Source organism: Mycena indigotica (assembly GCF_014461135.1).
Source record: "Mycena indigotica strain 171206Taipei chromosome Unknown Mind.scaff0006, whole genome shotgun sequence".
Classification (NCBI taxonomy): domain Eukaryota; kingdom Fungi; phylum Basidiomycota; class Agaricomycetes; order Agaricales; family Mycenaceae; genus Mycena; species Mycena indigotica.
The window spans coordinates 2,350,269-2,366,690 of record NW_023503005.1 but is presented as its reverse complement, the minus strand read 5'-3'; the positions used below and the strand labels follow the sequence as shown (position 1 = coordinate 2,366,690).

At 54.6% G+C, this 16,422-nt stretch overlaps 2 protein-coding genes across 2 annotated transcripts; one reads left to right on the top strand and one right to left on the bottom strand.

Moving 5' to 3' along the window:
- Positions 1 to 432: 432 nt before the first annotated feature.
- On the top strand, positions 433 to 2,779 carry MIND_00716500 (uncharacterized protein; the record flags this gene model as incomplete). The annotated part of the gene is made up of 6 exons (XM_037363867.1): positions 433 to 670; positions 723 to 1,465; positions 1,541 to 2,131; positions 2,177 to 2,460; positions 2,509 to 2,562; positions 2,614 to 2,779. Exons 1-6 carry the CDS (start codon positions 442 to 444, stop codon positions 2,777 to 2,779), a joined length of 2,067 nt encoding a protein of 688 aa, XP_037219511.1. The 5' UTR covers positions 433 to 441.
- A 211-nt stretch (positions 2,780 to 2,990) lies between these two features.
- Positions 2,991 to 4,179, bottom strand: MIND_00716400 (uncharacterized protein; the record flags this gene model as incomplete). The annotated part of the gene is made up of 3 exons (XM_037363866.1): positions 2,991 to 3,518; positions 3,569 to 3,586; positions 3,634 to 4,179. The coding sequence occupies 3 exons, from the start codon at positions 4,177 to 4,179 to the stop codon at positions 2,991 to 2,993; spliced, it is 1,092 nt and encodes a 363-aa protein (XP_037219510.1).
- Positions 4,180 to 16,422: the final 12,243 nt, after the last annotated feature.

The window sequence follows — 16,422 nt, the reverse complement described above, 5'->3', positions numbered from 1 at the left end:
GCAAGCCACTCGTCCTCCCCGTTCATTAGCTCTATCTTCCGTGGGATCTAATCAATGAAACGGCCGATGAAATCTAGTCTGCGCTGATAACACAAATATTTGCAACTCAATGTGAAAGAGTGCAGCTACCTTGATAAGATCCGCTGCGACATCTAGGCGACTCTTCACCAGCTGACAAAATCGATAAAGCACGTCGCTGCTTGCCAGGAAATCGCGATTTGTCAATGAGGGGGTTCAAGCTCAACATTGGAAGTCACTGAACACATCGAACCGCATATTGTGCGGCGTCCGCTTCAAGAAAACACACTCGACTGGAAGTAAGTACTCAGGAAAATCCGCGCCGATTTCCGCGGAACCGACACGTGCCCCGATACACGATGAATAGTGGCTGTGCAGCTTTAAGTACTACTACTTCTTGAACGCGTTTCTTCACAGCCCATCATGGGTAAGAAGACCGGGAAACAGAAGGCCAATGGAGCGCCCGCGCCCGTCGAGGAGCCCCAGCGGCACGAGCCTCCCAGGCCAGAACCACCAAGGCAGGAGCCTCCAATGTCCAAGCCAACGGTGCTTGAGCAGGTGAAGGAGGTTTCCGAGCCAGACGAAGAGGACGAATACTACGATTACAGTGCGGAGGAGGAAGCTGAGGCTGCTGCTGCTGGTTATGGGCTTGGTGCGCGTCAGAATGGGCTCTTCGAGTGTTTTTTACTCACTTGGACATGTAGCGGATATGATGTCGAATACAGAAGAAGAATCAGGGTGGGGGAACGCTGGGCATGCCGCTGGGAACGACGCTTGGGGTTATGGTACCGGTAAGCCTGCCGCTACCCCCGCCGCTGATCCTTGGGGAAAACCTACTGGTGGGGACGGCTGGGGTAAAACCCCAGCACCTTCTGCGACCAATGCAGCTGCTGGCGGATGGAATACGACGACTACAATCCCGACTCCAGCGCAAATGGCTGCCCAACAGGCGGCGGCAGCTGCTATGGCTGCTGCTGCTGCATCTGCTAATAAAGGCAAGAAATCGGACAAGAAAGCTGCTCCGGCCTGGCAAAGCTGGGGCGCCGAGGCAACCGGAAGTGATTGGAATGGGGGCGGTAGCGGATGGGGCCAACAACAACAGAAACTGAAAAAACAAGACAAGGGTGGAAAGCAGGCTTGGGAAAGCTGGGGTAAAGAGAGTCAGACGAAGGGTGACCCTTGGGGGACTGTGCATAGCGGAGCAGCGACTTCAAACGCGGGAGGATGGGGAAATACGAGTGCTGCAGGCTGGGGAAACGCACATGGGAGCGCTGGTGGTTGGGGAAACACAAATGCGGGTGCTGCGGGTGGTTGGGGAAATAACAATGGAGGCGCATGGGGCGAAACTGCTGCGACGCAATATACTGACTGGGGCGACGATAAGGGTAGCGCCGGTGCTTGGGGCCAACAAGGTTGGGGGCATGAGGAGGCGAAACGACAGCCAAAGGTGACTTCTGTCCTATCACCCCAACAACAAAGCGATTATTTGCAAGCCTTACTCAATGGTCACAATCCATACCAGGCATCCGAGGGCAAGAAAGGTGGCAAGAAGGGACAACAACAACAACAGCCACCTCAATCGCAGTACTACCAACAACCTCAAGGCAAGAAAGGACAAAAGAGCAAGCAAAAGCAAGACAAACATGCGGATCCTTGGGGCGGAGGTGGAGGCTGGGACGACGGTGGTTGGGGTACATCTGCAGCAGCCGACTGGGGAGTGCCAGAGGAAGAAATGTACAGCGACGAATCAGACTCTGAAGACGACCGTCGCGTTCATTTCACTCCAATAACGGCCAACGTTTGGGGAGGCAGCCAGCCCGAGTCGACGTATCATATGCCTTCCAGAACTCTTGCTCATGCCCAGCAGGGAACGACTGGCGCAACGCCGCTCTTTGCTGGCCCTCCTCGTGACAACATCGGCGAAGGCCTCGACATTCATTTCATTGACTCGAAAGGCGCCGCACTCGTTGCTGCCCAGCAAGCTCTTTTTGGCTACACCGTCCGCAGAGCCAAGGACCGAATCCATTGGATGTTCCCACCAAACAAAGACGAGCGTGTCGCTTCCCTACTTATCTGGATTTCCCAAATGTCGGATCAGATCGCAGCCTACGGGGTACCTTTTCTGCAGACTTGATTCCTGTTTTCTAATCCTTCACAGCTGCATCGTTTCTTGCAGAGCCGTGAACGCGGTGCTTTAATTGCCAATGCTGACTATCGACCTCCAAACCATCCCGATGAACCGGCGTTTGACTGGCTCACTTTCGACCAGTTGCAACCTTCGAGAGACAAGATTTTGCAAGAGTCCGTTGCCTTATACGACCCGGCTGCGACCACCTTGGTTTTCGTCTTTCTGCCATCCAAGAGTGGAAACAGTCTTGCGATGTGGAGGCGCAAAATTCCCATTCGATCGTCACTCAGGACTTCGCGGATAGGCGAAATATCGTGTGTGGTGGTCACATCTCCGTTCTTGATCACTGAAGACTCGCGTAGATTAGCTTTGGCCGGGCTTCGGAAGGAGAAGGATTACTATGTCCTCGTAGACGAGTGGGTTGTTCATTCCTTTCCTGTTACTTATTTTGACCGAAGCTTGTTTAGACTGCCCAACAAGAAAGCGGGTGACTCGAAGGCCACCAAGGCAAAGTCCTCTGCAGTCCCAGCCAAATCTGCGTTAAAGTACGATTATGGCAAGGGGTACTACCCTTACGAACCGTACGAGAAGAAACAGAAGAAGAAGAAGAAATGGTGGAACATTTTTGGCTGAATTTCTGGGCTCGAATCACTGTGTAGAATTCTTACATTACTGTATCGTTATTTCTTGTTGTCGTACCTGCTGTATCCTTTGTTTGTTACCTTGCTTTAGTAAGGTCCTGTATGTGAAAAAATAGAGGCCAAATAGAGGTAAACAAGAAAGACAAATAAATGCAAACAAAGACATTATATCTTATGTGGTAATTATTAAAAGAGCTCAGTGTTCAAGTAGTTGCCGTTGGGGTGCCGCAAAGGGAGGTGTGAGGGAACTCTATGGTTGTGCCTTTGTCCATATCTTCGTCCAGTAAAAGAACCTCTTTTCGCCCTTCCGCATCTGCACTAACGACGATGACGTGGCGTCCAATGTACATCTTATTGCCTTCGCTGGTTTCGCCTATTACCACTGCTATTTGGTCTCCTCTCTCGTTGTTTGTTGGCTCATGTACAGGGAGCAGCCATTCCGCTGCTACCCGGATCTTCCTTGAGGTTTCATTTATTGAAACCGTGAGCGGAGTGCTGAAGTTGTAGGGGGTGAGAGGTTCAGTGAGCACCGTGACTCCCTCTTTACCGATCGCACGCGCCAACGTCTCCGAGATCCTGCCTCTGAGTATCGGTGCTATGCGTACGTGTAGTTGTACGCCGCTCAAAGAGGGGTGGCTGAGCCAGTGATCTTCCACTCGTATGGGTATTGCGGGGTTACTGGATACGAGTATTTTTACGTCAAGTTGTGCGAATTGCGTTGGCACATCGACCTGTTTGTCATTATTTTGGTGTTCCTCGAGGCATGATTGTCGTTTCTTACTTTCGTTCCGTCGTTAAGCTGAGGTATCGTGAGAAGGTTCTTGGATGTGTCTGAGAGCTCCGTACTAGAATGCGGAGTCCACCGTGGGGAAATTGATGTAGGCCTTCTTGCAGCTGTCTGAGAGCAAACGTCCCTTCTACTTTGCCTCGCGCACCAGCATATGCCCCGTAATTTAGCTTTACGGGGTCACCAGGTAGAAATAATCGTGCCACATTACACAGCGCCACGCTGTGGATTGGTATTCTGTCGTCCAACAGTGTTAGCATGGGAGGTTGTCGTGCGCTGTGGATGCGTTCTACCCTTGCCACCCGTTTGTGGTGATGACCGTTCATGATGACAACTCGGTCTCCAAGTTTGATGTCAATGGGGCCGTTGATGAAGTGCGGTCTAATGCAGCTGCGGTCCAGAAGAATTTCGTCTCGTGGGTCTTCAGCTGTCAGTAACAGATCGTCGATTAGCGTCGTTTTCGTCATGTCCAGAGGAATTCCATTGTTGCTCCGTCGCACCCAACATGCCCCTTTGACATCAGCGTCCACGATGACACCACTCCCAGGGCCGGCTCCTTGCAGGACCGACGCTGGCACGGAGACACGACATCCCGCGACTAGCATGGGACCATCGCTGGAGCAATGTATGTCCCAAGCGCAATGTCCTTGAATCTCTTCCCATTGACAGATCTCTGTTCGCGTCAGCGGTCCCGACCCCTCCACCACCATTTGCAGTGTGCTAGGCTGCATTTCGACGCGATGGAGCCGGCAGGAAACTAGTTGGATGTCATAGTGCTCTGCGCAGGGGGGTCGGAGGCAAGAGTGGACGTCCACAGTAGTAGCATACCAAGCTTCGTTGTCTACTAGCAGCACAAGCTGTGCAGCGGGAATGCAATAATGATCACGCGCTGTTCTCCCCCACTTAAACGGTTGGGTAGGTTTGAGGAGAATGTCGTGTCGACTTGACGTCTGCATGGGTTGCGTGACAGTGCGTGCCCCAGTAGCAACTGTTTTGTCGCTGGCGAGGACGACGGTTTACTGACGGGTCGGAAGCATACTATGCCGTTCATGAATGGGTCGCTAAATTCGTGAGCGTCGTTGAGCACAAAGCTGATTGATTAGCGTCCGATCACCATCACTGATCTGGATTTTTGGGGTGGCGGGCCGCGACTTGTACAATCCATGATTTGTCACGCATTGGGAAACTTCTGCATTCAACTCTCAACTACTCGTCTTCGGGGAACGTACAAAACTTTGCCGGTGAGGACGTAAACGAACAACTCTACTACCCGGAGAAGCGGTCTGTGGACTGAAATTCAGTTAGTGCGTGTAAGAAATCCGTAAACTATGTGTTGCACCTTTTCCGGACGCAACGGAACCTTTAAACTCTTTGGCGAACACGGTGTGCATGAATGCACTAATTTCTTTGTTTGATGTCCAGCCTTGCACTTCTGGAGGGAAAACAGCGTCCACCGGTACCGAGTACATCGTGCACACGATTGACGACGTCACGACTATGCGCAGAGTTTTTTTATCTGTGCCTAGCTTTCGAAAACCTTCTTCAAATTCTTCCTTGTTCTTCTCAACGTCCTTAGATTTCAGCGCCTGGTTTGGAAGGACGCTGATAAATGTGTGGTTCTCCATCATGGAAGCCTCGATTACCTGCGCTGGAGGTTACGACTGGGAACAGACCTTGCAATGGTAAGAATGACGCACGTCGAAAGAGGAACGTCTTGTAGTTCTCAAGGGGTCTTCAGAGGGCTCCAGCACGATAGCGAAGCTGCTCAGAAGCGCATCAGTTTGGCAGGTGGTTAGTTGCAAGCGACAAGAGGGGCGTACAAATGAGTCTCCAAGAAATCAGGGGCTTGGTTAGCGATGTCCGCCTCGAATAGCGCCCATTGTGCGAAAGACTTCCTCCAGGTCGTCCACAAAGTTGGCAAAGAATTGGACTATGCTGGCGGTCAAGGGATCACCAATTTGATCGAGGCTGGTTGAATGCTGTTTGCAGGCACTTCTGTGGCTCGGCCAATCTTTTTTCTGGCAGGCTACGTCGCAGTAACGGTTTACTTTGCAGGCAGAGCAACAACGTTTCGGGTTCTTGTGTCCGCAAGCAGAGCACCTGGTCGTCCACTGCGTCAGAAGGGAGGCGAGAGGCATGTTGCTCAATGCTCATCATGTACACCTTTGAACTGCTTATATATGCGACTTGTTGAGTGATACAGGCTTTCTATCGACGTGGGACCGGTTCATTTGTATGGGAGTTTGGCTGTAACGGGTGTTGTTCGCGTGTGGACATCGTGAGTTTCGCTAACCGTCGATCTTCTTCTCGCAGGCTTTCAGAAGGATGTGTAGTAAAAATACTTGGGTCAAGTCCCCGCAGCAGTCGAATGTTATCCCTACCGTGACTGCGTGAGAGTGCCACATATGCGTTGAAAGGGCTCAGTCTGCCGTGAGGTGGCTGCGCTAAATCAACCACCACATATGCAATAGTTTGCCCTTGTGACTTGTAATCCGTAAACGCATAGCCTGCTGTTATGGCAAATTGTTTGCGGGTTATGGTAACTGTGACTGCTCCCGCTTTGGTAATGGTAAAAGAGCTGGACGTTGGCGATACAGGCAGTACCCCCGGCTCGAGGTCCTCGAATCGGTCGAAGGAGTATTGATCTAGTTTGATGAGCACCGTGCATGGCGGGTAGCAGAGTAGGATTTTGCCGTCAGCAGCTCGCCGTAAAGGAGTTTGCTCTCTGCAGTCTAGCTTTACGTCGACAACGGTACCCCGAGTGCCATTGGCGAGGTCAGCCTCCGTTGATATGTTCCAGAGCACCATTACTCTCATGCCTATTGCGAGGTCCACAAATTCGGCAAGCTTGCCCGGCTTTTGGTCGTTGATTCCGGCAATTATGACTCGTTCTTCCAAGGTGAGCGCTCTAGTATTGCGACCTGTCGTATCTTCAGCGCGGGGAAACGTATATTGCATTTCCGGTGGAAGCCCTGTGACGATCCAGAGCGGCCGCATTCCATAGCGTTCGTGCTGCGTGCCGAGGTGTTACGAGCACTGCGTCTATCCAAGGTGGTCGGTCCCACCGCATGTTTTTGTTTTCTGTTACGGTCAATGACTTCAGCATGGACATGTCTTCGACTGTGCATTCTCCTTCACGAAGGCGACGCAGTAACTTGTTCCAACCAACGTCTTTGACGCTGTCACGGATAAGACCCGGCCCGTCCGCTCCGGCGCTGGTGTCGGGCCATTGCGGGCCCGCAACACGCAGCACGTGACGACGGGGAACATGCGCCCCAGTAGGAGGAACGCACACGTGGGAAGCACGTGACCGAGAACGACGCGTCGAGCCGTCGCCGAGCCCAACTCGACACCAGGGGAATGGGGAGGAGTGCTAGGAGGTCAGGAGTAGCGCCTGGCCCGCAAGGGATGTGCGATCGTCCCCTCTGCGGCCAGGAACGGGAGCGAGGAGGAGGAGGAGAGGCCAGGGTGTCCGATCACCCCCTTTGCGGGCCCGCGTATATAATGCGCGATAGTGTACCCTGTACTCTATCGCTTAGATCGTCTGAAGAACTACCTTACTCCGTGCGAGGAGACGCTATCGACTCATCGGGCCCGACACGACCCGATTCGAACCTTCGACCACCGACTACGGCAAGGGACCGAGTTCACGGGCCCTTTCGGTTTCGATCTACCCCGCCCGCCATACTTGCGGGCCCGACTATTCGTCTGTTCTGTTCCGGGCGCGCGTTCTTAGGAGAAGTCCTTGCACGGCCCGACCCGCAGTCTGACAGACGCGGTTTTGTTCCGTTAAAGTCACAACAATAGAAAATTGTCGGTAGAAAGCCAGGCCCAATGGCGACAGAATTGAGTGATCGCACTGAGGGTTGTAAAGTGCCGCTTTCGTGTTACCTACCGGTGGGAATTGATGAGGATCCCCGACGAGGATAACGCTGATGTTGCCGAAGGGTTGTGAAGGGGGGAGCTTCCCCTTGCCTGGCTTTCACGTATCCTAAAATCTGAGAGAGTTGTGCTAATGTCCTTTTGGTGAGCATGGAGTACTCGTCAATTACGAGGTACCGGACGGGTAGGATATTTCGTTTTCGTCGCTCTTGTATTTTGGGACTGCCTCCTTTGATCTGGATGAGTCATCGCTTTTGACGCCAAGCGTGTAACGTACTCTTGACCCAGTCTTCTTTGTCGGCCACGGCAACCGGTATTCCTGCCCATTGATGTATGGTTTGTCCTGCGATCAAGCTGGCTGATATTCCCGTGGTACCCGTTTTGGCCAGCAGATTGCGCACGCCGTGAAATTCGAAAGTGTCGGTCACAGTTCCAAGCAACACACTTTTTCCTGTCCCCCCCTCTCCCTGCACGATCATAAGCAGTTGTGGCGGAGATTCGCCTCGCAAATAGCTCGTCAGGTGGTTTTCGATAATGTTATGCGCTCTTCGCTGCTCAGTGTTAAGCTTCTCGAGCTGATGTTGCTGTTGCGGGGACCGTATCCTAGGATTCCCATCGCTCAATGGCGTTACTCCGGGCCCTGCTCTGATGTTGTTTAGGGGCGCGTTGAGGGGCGCATCGCTGAGCTGGTTAACACCTCCTGGGTTTTGAAAACGGCGTGCTTGTTGATCTTGACTGAGCTGCTCTGCTCGTCGAGAGTCGGCGCGTTGCATGCCGTTCACCTTAGCTTCCCACTCACGATAGCGTGTAGATTCTTCCGGTGATATTGGCTGTAGGAGTGGAAGCTCTGCGACGCGCGGCACGTGTTTTGAGAAAATACCCGAGGTGTAGGCTACGTCCATGGCTTGCCAGCCGTAGAGTTGTTCGGGCAGCGCTGAACTTCAGTGACCGTGCTTTGATAACGTCCTCTTCAGTGTAGGTTCTCGGTGGTCCCTGGCCAACACCCTCTGTGGGTGTATCGTCGTGCAGTTCGGTGTCGTCCTCGGTCGCACCTCCCTCACGTGAGCGACGACGTTTTGCGCTGGAAGAGCACTCGTGGTAGTACTCAAGATTCATGATTATTCTATGAATGTCGGGTAAGGCTTCAGCTTCGAATGACAAACGTGCTTCGGTGAAGGTGTGATGATCGCCTAGTAAGTCTTGCCAGGTCCTCCAAGGTTTTAACAAAAGCAGTATTTGCGCCGAGTAGTATTCTTGGTTAGCGCTTTCTCTGCTGGGTACCCAACGACCTACTATGTGGAGCGCTGTTTCTTGTTTGACTCCCCGAATTATACGCGCTCCTTTCCGATCAGAGATGCTGAGGTAGGGAAACCGCTCGCTTGGGGGCCTTCCTCGCAGTTTGACACCCCTGGCTCTCAGCTCCTCTCGCTCAAGTTGTCGCTCGGTGTCGTCCCTTTGACCGTGAGTCGTGATAAGTTTTGGTAAAAAAGTCGTATAGGTTCATCGTCGCTAATCCCTCTCCGCGTTCGGTGTATTGTCCGAGTTGGTCTTGAATGGCCACTTGGCCATTCTCCATGTGCAAACGTGCTTGCTGTTGCCATGTTAGTTGCAGTAGTGATCCGGTTCAGCTGTCACTGACGTAATTTACACGGGCGTCGGACTCCGTTTTATCGGAGCTACGCCATGTCAATGAGGGACAGCCGTGTGTGGTGCCTGACTACTCACCTCTTCAGTAGCTCAGGGTATGCTCGACACAGAGTAGCCGTAATAATGTCCCAGTATACCATCACGAATGTATGAGAAATATATCGGTCTCCCCACCCCATCAGGTAACTGATCACCTCGGGACCGCTCAGCTCATATTGTCTGCTCAAAGTGTTTGCACATTGCTGCAATAGTCGTTTGTTGACCTTCTCTATAGGGTTCTCAGGTGAGACGACGGGTCGATCTTCTTGGAACGCGTGACTAGTGGCCAGAATCGCTGAAGCGTTCGCTGCCTGCACTTGCTTTTTGGCGATGTAGAGGGTGATGTAAAAGGCTATATCCTTAGTTTCCCATGAGTTTGTCATGAGCTTAATGTCCATGTTGGAGCGCGTTACAGCGAATAGGGGCGGGTTCCATGGGTTGAGGAAACTAAAACGGCGCTTGGGACCCCAGTTGCCGTCACTGTCAACCCAGTCTTCTGCATATATGGGCCAAGGATGACCGCGTTTGCAGATTAACTTCCCATTTTTGTTTTTGAGGCAGTAGTAAATGGTGCAATCATGCGCCTGCAGTACCGCAGCATTTCGAAGTTTCCACTTCTCGCTGACGTTCGGCATAGTTAGGTAGCCGTGGGTCTTCTGGGCGGGAAAAGGCGATGCTGGATGTCAGGCCTCGTTGCTTTCTCCTGTCCACGTTCGGTACATCAGCACGGATATTATGGCGAATGAAGTGTCTGATTCTCGCTCGGAATTCTTCGCTTTGCAGTGCGTGCTGCATTTCGGCCGCTGTGGGTGCCCCGCGGAGCCAGAATAAAATATGGAGATGTAGGGATCCCCTTGCTTGTGCCTCCACGGTGCCTATATAACCGTTCACGAGACCAAATATCCCCTCTCTCCGGTTGATGGTGCCTCTCCCACCCGCGTCAAGTCCTACCATTTCCGATAACAACAAGCGCACCACGAGATGGAAATACTCAGCAGCAGCGAAGGGGTCGGCCACTATCGTTTGAGCTCTTTCAGTCGCGTTAGGCCCCACCTTCGCCACCACGAATTCGTCTAGATTGATTTCACGACCGGCCAGTACTTGGGCGATGGGATCGCTTCGTGTCCGATAAGTTAATCGTTGCCCAGATGCTTGGCGGATTGAATTTCAGGGTCATCCCCCAGATTTGCGCTCGGATAGCTACGCGATTCTCATCGGTGCCCATTACCTTCGCTCTGACGGTGGTGATATGTTTGCGAAGCAGGCGCACGGCGGGGTTCGATATCTTAACCTGGTGATTTTCCTCTTCGCTCGCTTTGAGAATATCACTGGGTTTCAACCGTATGAAGTCAGCGTAGTTGGCGATGAATTTGTCGTGGTCTATGTGGAGAGCAGCGGATCGACAAACCTGCCTCTTCCACAACACGCCAAACACTTGGAATATGAAAGAAGGATGTCGTCTGAACCGGCCCGATGAGTGTTGCAGAGCCCACTTGACCTGCTCCTCATACGAAACCTTGATGACCCTATCTACTTCGAAGCCGCCTAACCCATAAGGAAAGAGCACGGGGAAGGCTCCCAACAGGTGGTTAGGATTTGCAGGTCCTCCGTCGTACCGTTCCTTGTTGTCATCGCGGCGAGCAAACTCGTTGACAAAGGCGCTCCCCTTTCTTACGCCGTAATCGAGAGCGACGACGGAAGGAATCAGGTTTTCCACTGCATGGGAAAAGAGCGTAGATTCGGGAATATTATCTCCCCCCACGTCTATAATGCCGTGTGTTTGCAAGGGAAACACGTCCGGATCTATAAACTGTTAGTGTAAGGGCAACCTCGCGAGGCTCGAAATCAGAGTCCTGAGCAGAGGGGGAATCCTTAGTGAACTACTACAACAGGAAGGGACGCTACAGACTCACCTGAGCAGAGGGGGAATCCTTAGAGAACAAGCCAAGGAGCCCTCTGCTCAGGTGCACTACTATATACTAGTGACCGGAGTAATGATAGAGTGACTGCATAGCGACGAATGACGACGTGGGAGAAGTCAGGTGTCGCTAATGGACCCTAGGTGAGTGTCGAGTAGCCCTCGAAGCTCCGGAGAGGCAGGTTTGGGACCGTGATGCCAAGGGAGGAGCCCAGGCATCCTTAGAAGGCATAAGAAGGGCTTCGGGAGGTCCAGGCTGCCTCTGAGCGTCTCCGCTTGTGACCGTGACTGTGACAACCGGAATCGGAATCGACTCCGGGTGTGTGACCGTGACGTGACGGCCGGAAACGGAGAGGGAAGGCGTGGAGCGGAAAGGGAAGGAGTCTGGTCTAGCCCAAGGGCCGGGAGTGTCGGAGAGGACCAATGGGAATGGCGGCCAGCCATGACCACTGGAGGGTAGCGACAGGAGGGTCACTCGGAGACGTCCCCGGACGTCTCCAGAGAGGTGGGTGTGAGGGCGTGCAGCCTGGGGCACTGCGGTAGGCACGAGCCTTAACGGCAGTAGGCCTCACCCAAAGGGAGACCCGATGGCGGGGGCGTGGTGGCGGAGTGGGAAGCGGAGCCATGGCGAGGCTCAGCCATCCGAACGTAAGCCCGAACGCTGACATAGGTTGGAGACACCTAAGAGGTCCAGCAGGTAGAGATCGTAGGGAGACCTTGATAAGTGACAGCCCAGAGAGGCTGGCAGGCCATAGGCTCAAGGTCTAGAGGGAAGTGGTGCATCCACATCCGGAGAGGTCTCCGATGGCATTAGTGATCCCTGATGGTGACTCCGGAGAGGCTCCCAGAAAGGGGTGGCCAGGGAAGTCGAAGACTAGGGATTACTGGATGTGGGATGTGGTGCGGGCAGTGGAGGGAGCGTCAGGGTGTGGAGACACGGAAACACGAGCGGAGACGTGGAGACGCAGCGGAGACGCGGCGCTTGATGGGATCAAGTGACGGCATCAGGGTTTCCCCTGACATCATCCCCCTTCAAGCTGCGTCGCCCGATGCAGGAAAAAAAATCGGGGGTCACTGAGCTCGTCCTCCGGAGTCCCTTGTCCTCCAGTGGCCAAGCTCCTGTCTCCGTCGATGTCCAGAGACTGTCCATCTCCAAGAGCCAGTGTGACGGTACCTTGGCGTTGCTCCAGTGATTGCTGTTGCCAAGGTCAACCCATGGAGTACTTGCGTTCTCCACTGGTTGCGCGCCCATATTCGGAGACGCCCCGGAGACCTGCGGTCCCGGTGCCTCTCCAAGAGATGGTGCAACTACACCTTTGCGTAGCTTCGGTGTGCGCCCGCTTGCGCTCTGGTCGCATGTTGCTCCAGGAGGGTCCTCTGCGAGTCCCCTCCTATACCCTCTCCATCCCCCCTTCAAGAGTGCGGCGCCCCCGACGCACCACAGAAAAAAAAAGGGGGGGTCTGCGCTTAGCAGAAGCACCAAGTACACCTCCGGAAACGTCTCCGTTTGTGACCGGAAACGTCTCCGAGCGTGACCGGAAACGTCTCCGAGCGTGACCGGAAACGCCTGTGACGTCACAGGGGCGATTCCGTCCATCTCTACTGGGTTGTTGGAGATCGTTGGGCGGCAGATGACTTGCCATGGGGTGATAGCATAGCAAGTGGCGAGCTCACTTTTACTGCACCCAGATGTCAGGTTGGGGGGGGAAAGGAATTGCAGTGTGACTCCGGACAGTGCGCTGTCAGCCGGGGCACTAAGCCTAGTGTTGCGGACTGGGTGGCAACAGCTCGACCCATCCTAGTTGTGCGGCAGAGGCGGGTTGACGTAGGCATTCCAGAAGCGATTCCATTGTTCGGGGTCCGGCTGTACAATGGGACCCTTTGAGCATCTCCGCTTGTGACGTGACCGTGACGTGACTACCGGAAACGGAAACGCGATTCCGAGCGCGTGACCGTGACGTGACGGGCGGAAAGCGGAGAGGGTTCCATGAACGGAAGGGGCACCTGCAGAGCCCTGAACTGCAGTGACTGCCTAGGTAACACCATGGTGGATCCTCTAAGGCAAGGGTACCCTCCGGGGCAGCTATGTTGACACCAGAGACGTATGAGACGTCTCCGGGGGTGTGCTAGATGAACTCCGATGCCATGTGAATGACATTATGGGGTGGAGTCCGTCTCCGGAGAGTGAGGGGGAAAGTCGGCACTCCGACTCAGCACCTGCCACTCGTGGCCTAGTAGGGCGGCCCCAGGCGAGCGGACTCGTCGTCTCACATCTGGCACGGGCCTATACGGCAGTAGGCCACGCCCAGAACCTAGTGGGGCGGCAACGAGTGGTGTCATGCCAAGGTGTCGCAAGCCGATCAAAGGGATCAGCCATCTCGCGGTTATCCCAAGGTCCAGAGTCGAACTGGACGCGTCGAGCCGGACACGTAGGGAAGGTCACCCGGGTGGTCCGATGAGAATTGGGGCCGGGTTGTGAAGCCCGCGGAGACACGTGCGTAGGGGAACACGGGTGATGGAGTGTGGGAGACTTGCCTTCCAAGGAAGCCGAGCCTTGCTCGGGGTGTGAGCGATCTCATGTCAAAGCCACAATGACAGCATCAGCGGAAAGGTCTCCGGAGGTGCCCCCGGAATCGCTCCAGGGATCATGTGCTGCCCAAATTCTGGTGGAGTTGTCACATGTCTGCCAAAATCTGGGTGGTCACATGATGTCGTGGTGGGGGGTGCGGTTTGAGCAAGAGACAGAGGCGAGGTGTGTGGTGATGGCAGAAGGTGCAGAAGAGAAGGTCATCACACCAGCAAAGACACTATGGTCAGCATCTTTGGCAGTAAGAGTGGGGAGCATGCAGAGGTAATGGCCATCGCAGCGACAACCGCGGGAAAGCGGAATCGGAATCGGAATCGGAATCGGAATCGGAATCGGAATCCGGAGTCGTTTTGATGCCATCAGGGCGCTCCGCATGGCAGGGGAAGCCCATTCCGACAGGTGGCTGGCAGCAGGAACGGCTAGGGACAGACCAGCGGTGGCCGGAGAAGCCAGCATTAGCCATGGGTGGAGGGAAGGAAGGCGGGGCCACGGTCGGAATCGGGGGGGAAGGGGGTCCGGAAGTGGTTCAGGACAGCCCGGGGCCATAGGGCGCGGGGCATGGGAAAGCTAAACCACGGCCGGAGGAGAACACCAAGGGCCGGGCAGGAGGAAGTATTGAGGCCTCACGAGGACCAAAGTGTTCGAAGGGCAGCTCATATAGCTGTATCTTTGCAAAAGATGAGGGCTGAGCTGCAAGGCTGTAATGCAAAAGATGAGGGCAAGTGCCCAAAGAAAAACTTACAAGCAATAAAATAATTACTTATAAGCCCTCTGGCGGGTTTTGATTGATGGGATCAGTACATTTAGATAATATTACCTAATGTGGAACGATTTTTGATTGCCATCACTAGATCTAATGACCAGGTGATGCCACATCAGTCTTACTTAATCTCTGAATTTATTTTCTTATTTCTGCCACATAAGTCCAAAGTATTACCCTACGAGTATTCGGCCTGAAGAAAAGGTGATTTATATGACTATATCAATTTTTAGCTTAGTCATATCTTTCAATTCCATTGAGAAATTCAATAATTAAACCCTGTTTCACATCTTTTGCATTAGAGTCTTGCAGCTCAGCCCACATCTTTTGCAAAGAATGAGCTATATAGGGTGCGAAGGGGGGCTGGGGCTGTGCAGCGCAAGGTCGGGTGGGGCCGGGACGGAGCCATCTGTCGCAATCCACCAAGAATCCTCCTGCATGCAGCCCCTCCGGAGGCCACCTCCAGGTTACCGGCAGGGGGGCGTCAGAGACTGCGGGCCCTGGCAGGGAGTTGGGAGGTCCGTATTTGTGGGCTTGTTCTGCTGTAAGGGCAACCTCGCGAGGCTCGAAATCAGAGTCCTGAGCAGAGGGGGAATCCTTAGTGAACTACTACAACAGGAAGGGACGCTACAGACTCACCTGAGCAGAGGGGGAATCCTTAGAGAACAAGCCAAGGAGCCCTCTGCTCAGGTGCACTACTATATACTAGTGACCGGAGTAATGATAGAGTGACTGCATAGCGACGAATGACGCATAGGAGAAGTCAGGTGTCGCTAATGGACCCTAGGTGAGTGTCGAGTAGCCCTCGAAGCTCCGGAGAGGCAGGTTTGGGACCGTGATGCCAAGGGAGGAGCCCAGGCATCCTTAGAAGGCCTAAGAAGGGCTTCGGGAGGTCCAGGCTGCCTCTGAGCGTCTCCGCTTGTGACCGTGACCGTGACAACCGGAATCGGAACCGGAATCGGAATCGACTCCGGGTGTGTGACCGTGACGTGATGGCCGGAAACGGAGAGGGAAGGCGTGGAGCGGAAAGGGAAGGAGTCTGGTCTAGCCCAAGGGCCGGGAGTGTCGGAGAGGACCAATGGGAATGGCGGCCAGCCATGACCACTGGAGGGTAGCGACAGGAGGGTCACTCGGAGACGTCCCCGGACGTCTCCAGAGAGGTGGGTGTGAGGGCGTGCAGCCTGGGGCACTGCGGTAGGCACGAGCCTTAACGGCAGTAGGCCTCACCCAAAGGGAGACCCGATGACGGGGGCCGTGGTGGCGGAGTGGGAAGCGGAGCCATGGCGAGGCTCAGCCATCCGAACGTAAGCCCGAACGCTGACATAGGTTGGAGACACCTAAGAGGTCCAGCAGGTAGAGATCGTAGGTGTCAGACTGCGGGTCGGGCCGTGCAAGGACTTCTCCTAAGAACGCGCGCCCGGAACAGAACAGACGGATAGTCGGGCCCGCAAGTACGGCGGGGCGGGGTAGATCGAAACCGAAAGGGCCCGTGAACTCGGTCCCCTGCCGTAGTCGGTGGTCGAAGGTTCGAATCGGGTCGTGTCGGGCCCGATGAGTCGATAGCGTCTCCTCGCACGGAGTAAGGTAGTTCTTCAGACGATCTAAGCGATAGAGTACAGGGTACACTATCGCGCATTATATACGCGGGCCCGCAAAGGGGGTGATCGGACACCCTGGCCTCTCCTCCTCCTCCTCGCTCCCGTTCCTGGCCGCAGAGGGGACGATCGCACATCCCTTGCGGGCCAGGCGCTACTCCTGACCTCCTAGCACTCCTCCTCATTCCCCTGGTGTCGAGTTGGGCTCGGGCGACGGCTCGACGCGTCGTTCTCGGTCACGTGCTTCCCACGTGTGGTTCCCTCCTACTGGGGCGCATGTTCCCGTCGTCACGTGCTGCGTGTTACGGGCCCGCAATGGCCCGACACCAGCGCCGGAGCGGACGGGCCGGGTCTTATCCGTGACATCACCCCCTCCCTAGGAACGACTCGTCTCGAGTCGGCGTGGCTCGGTCGCCCCGG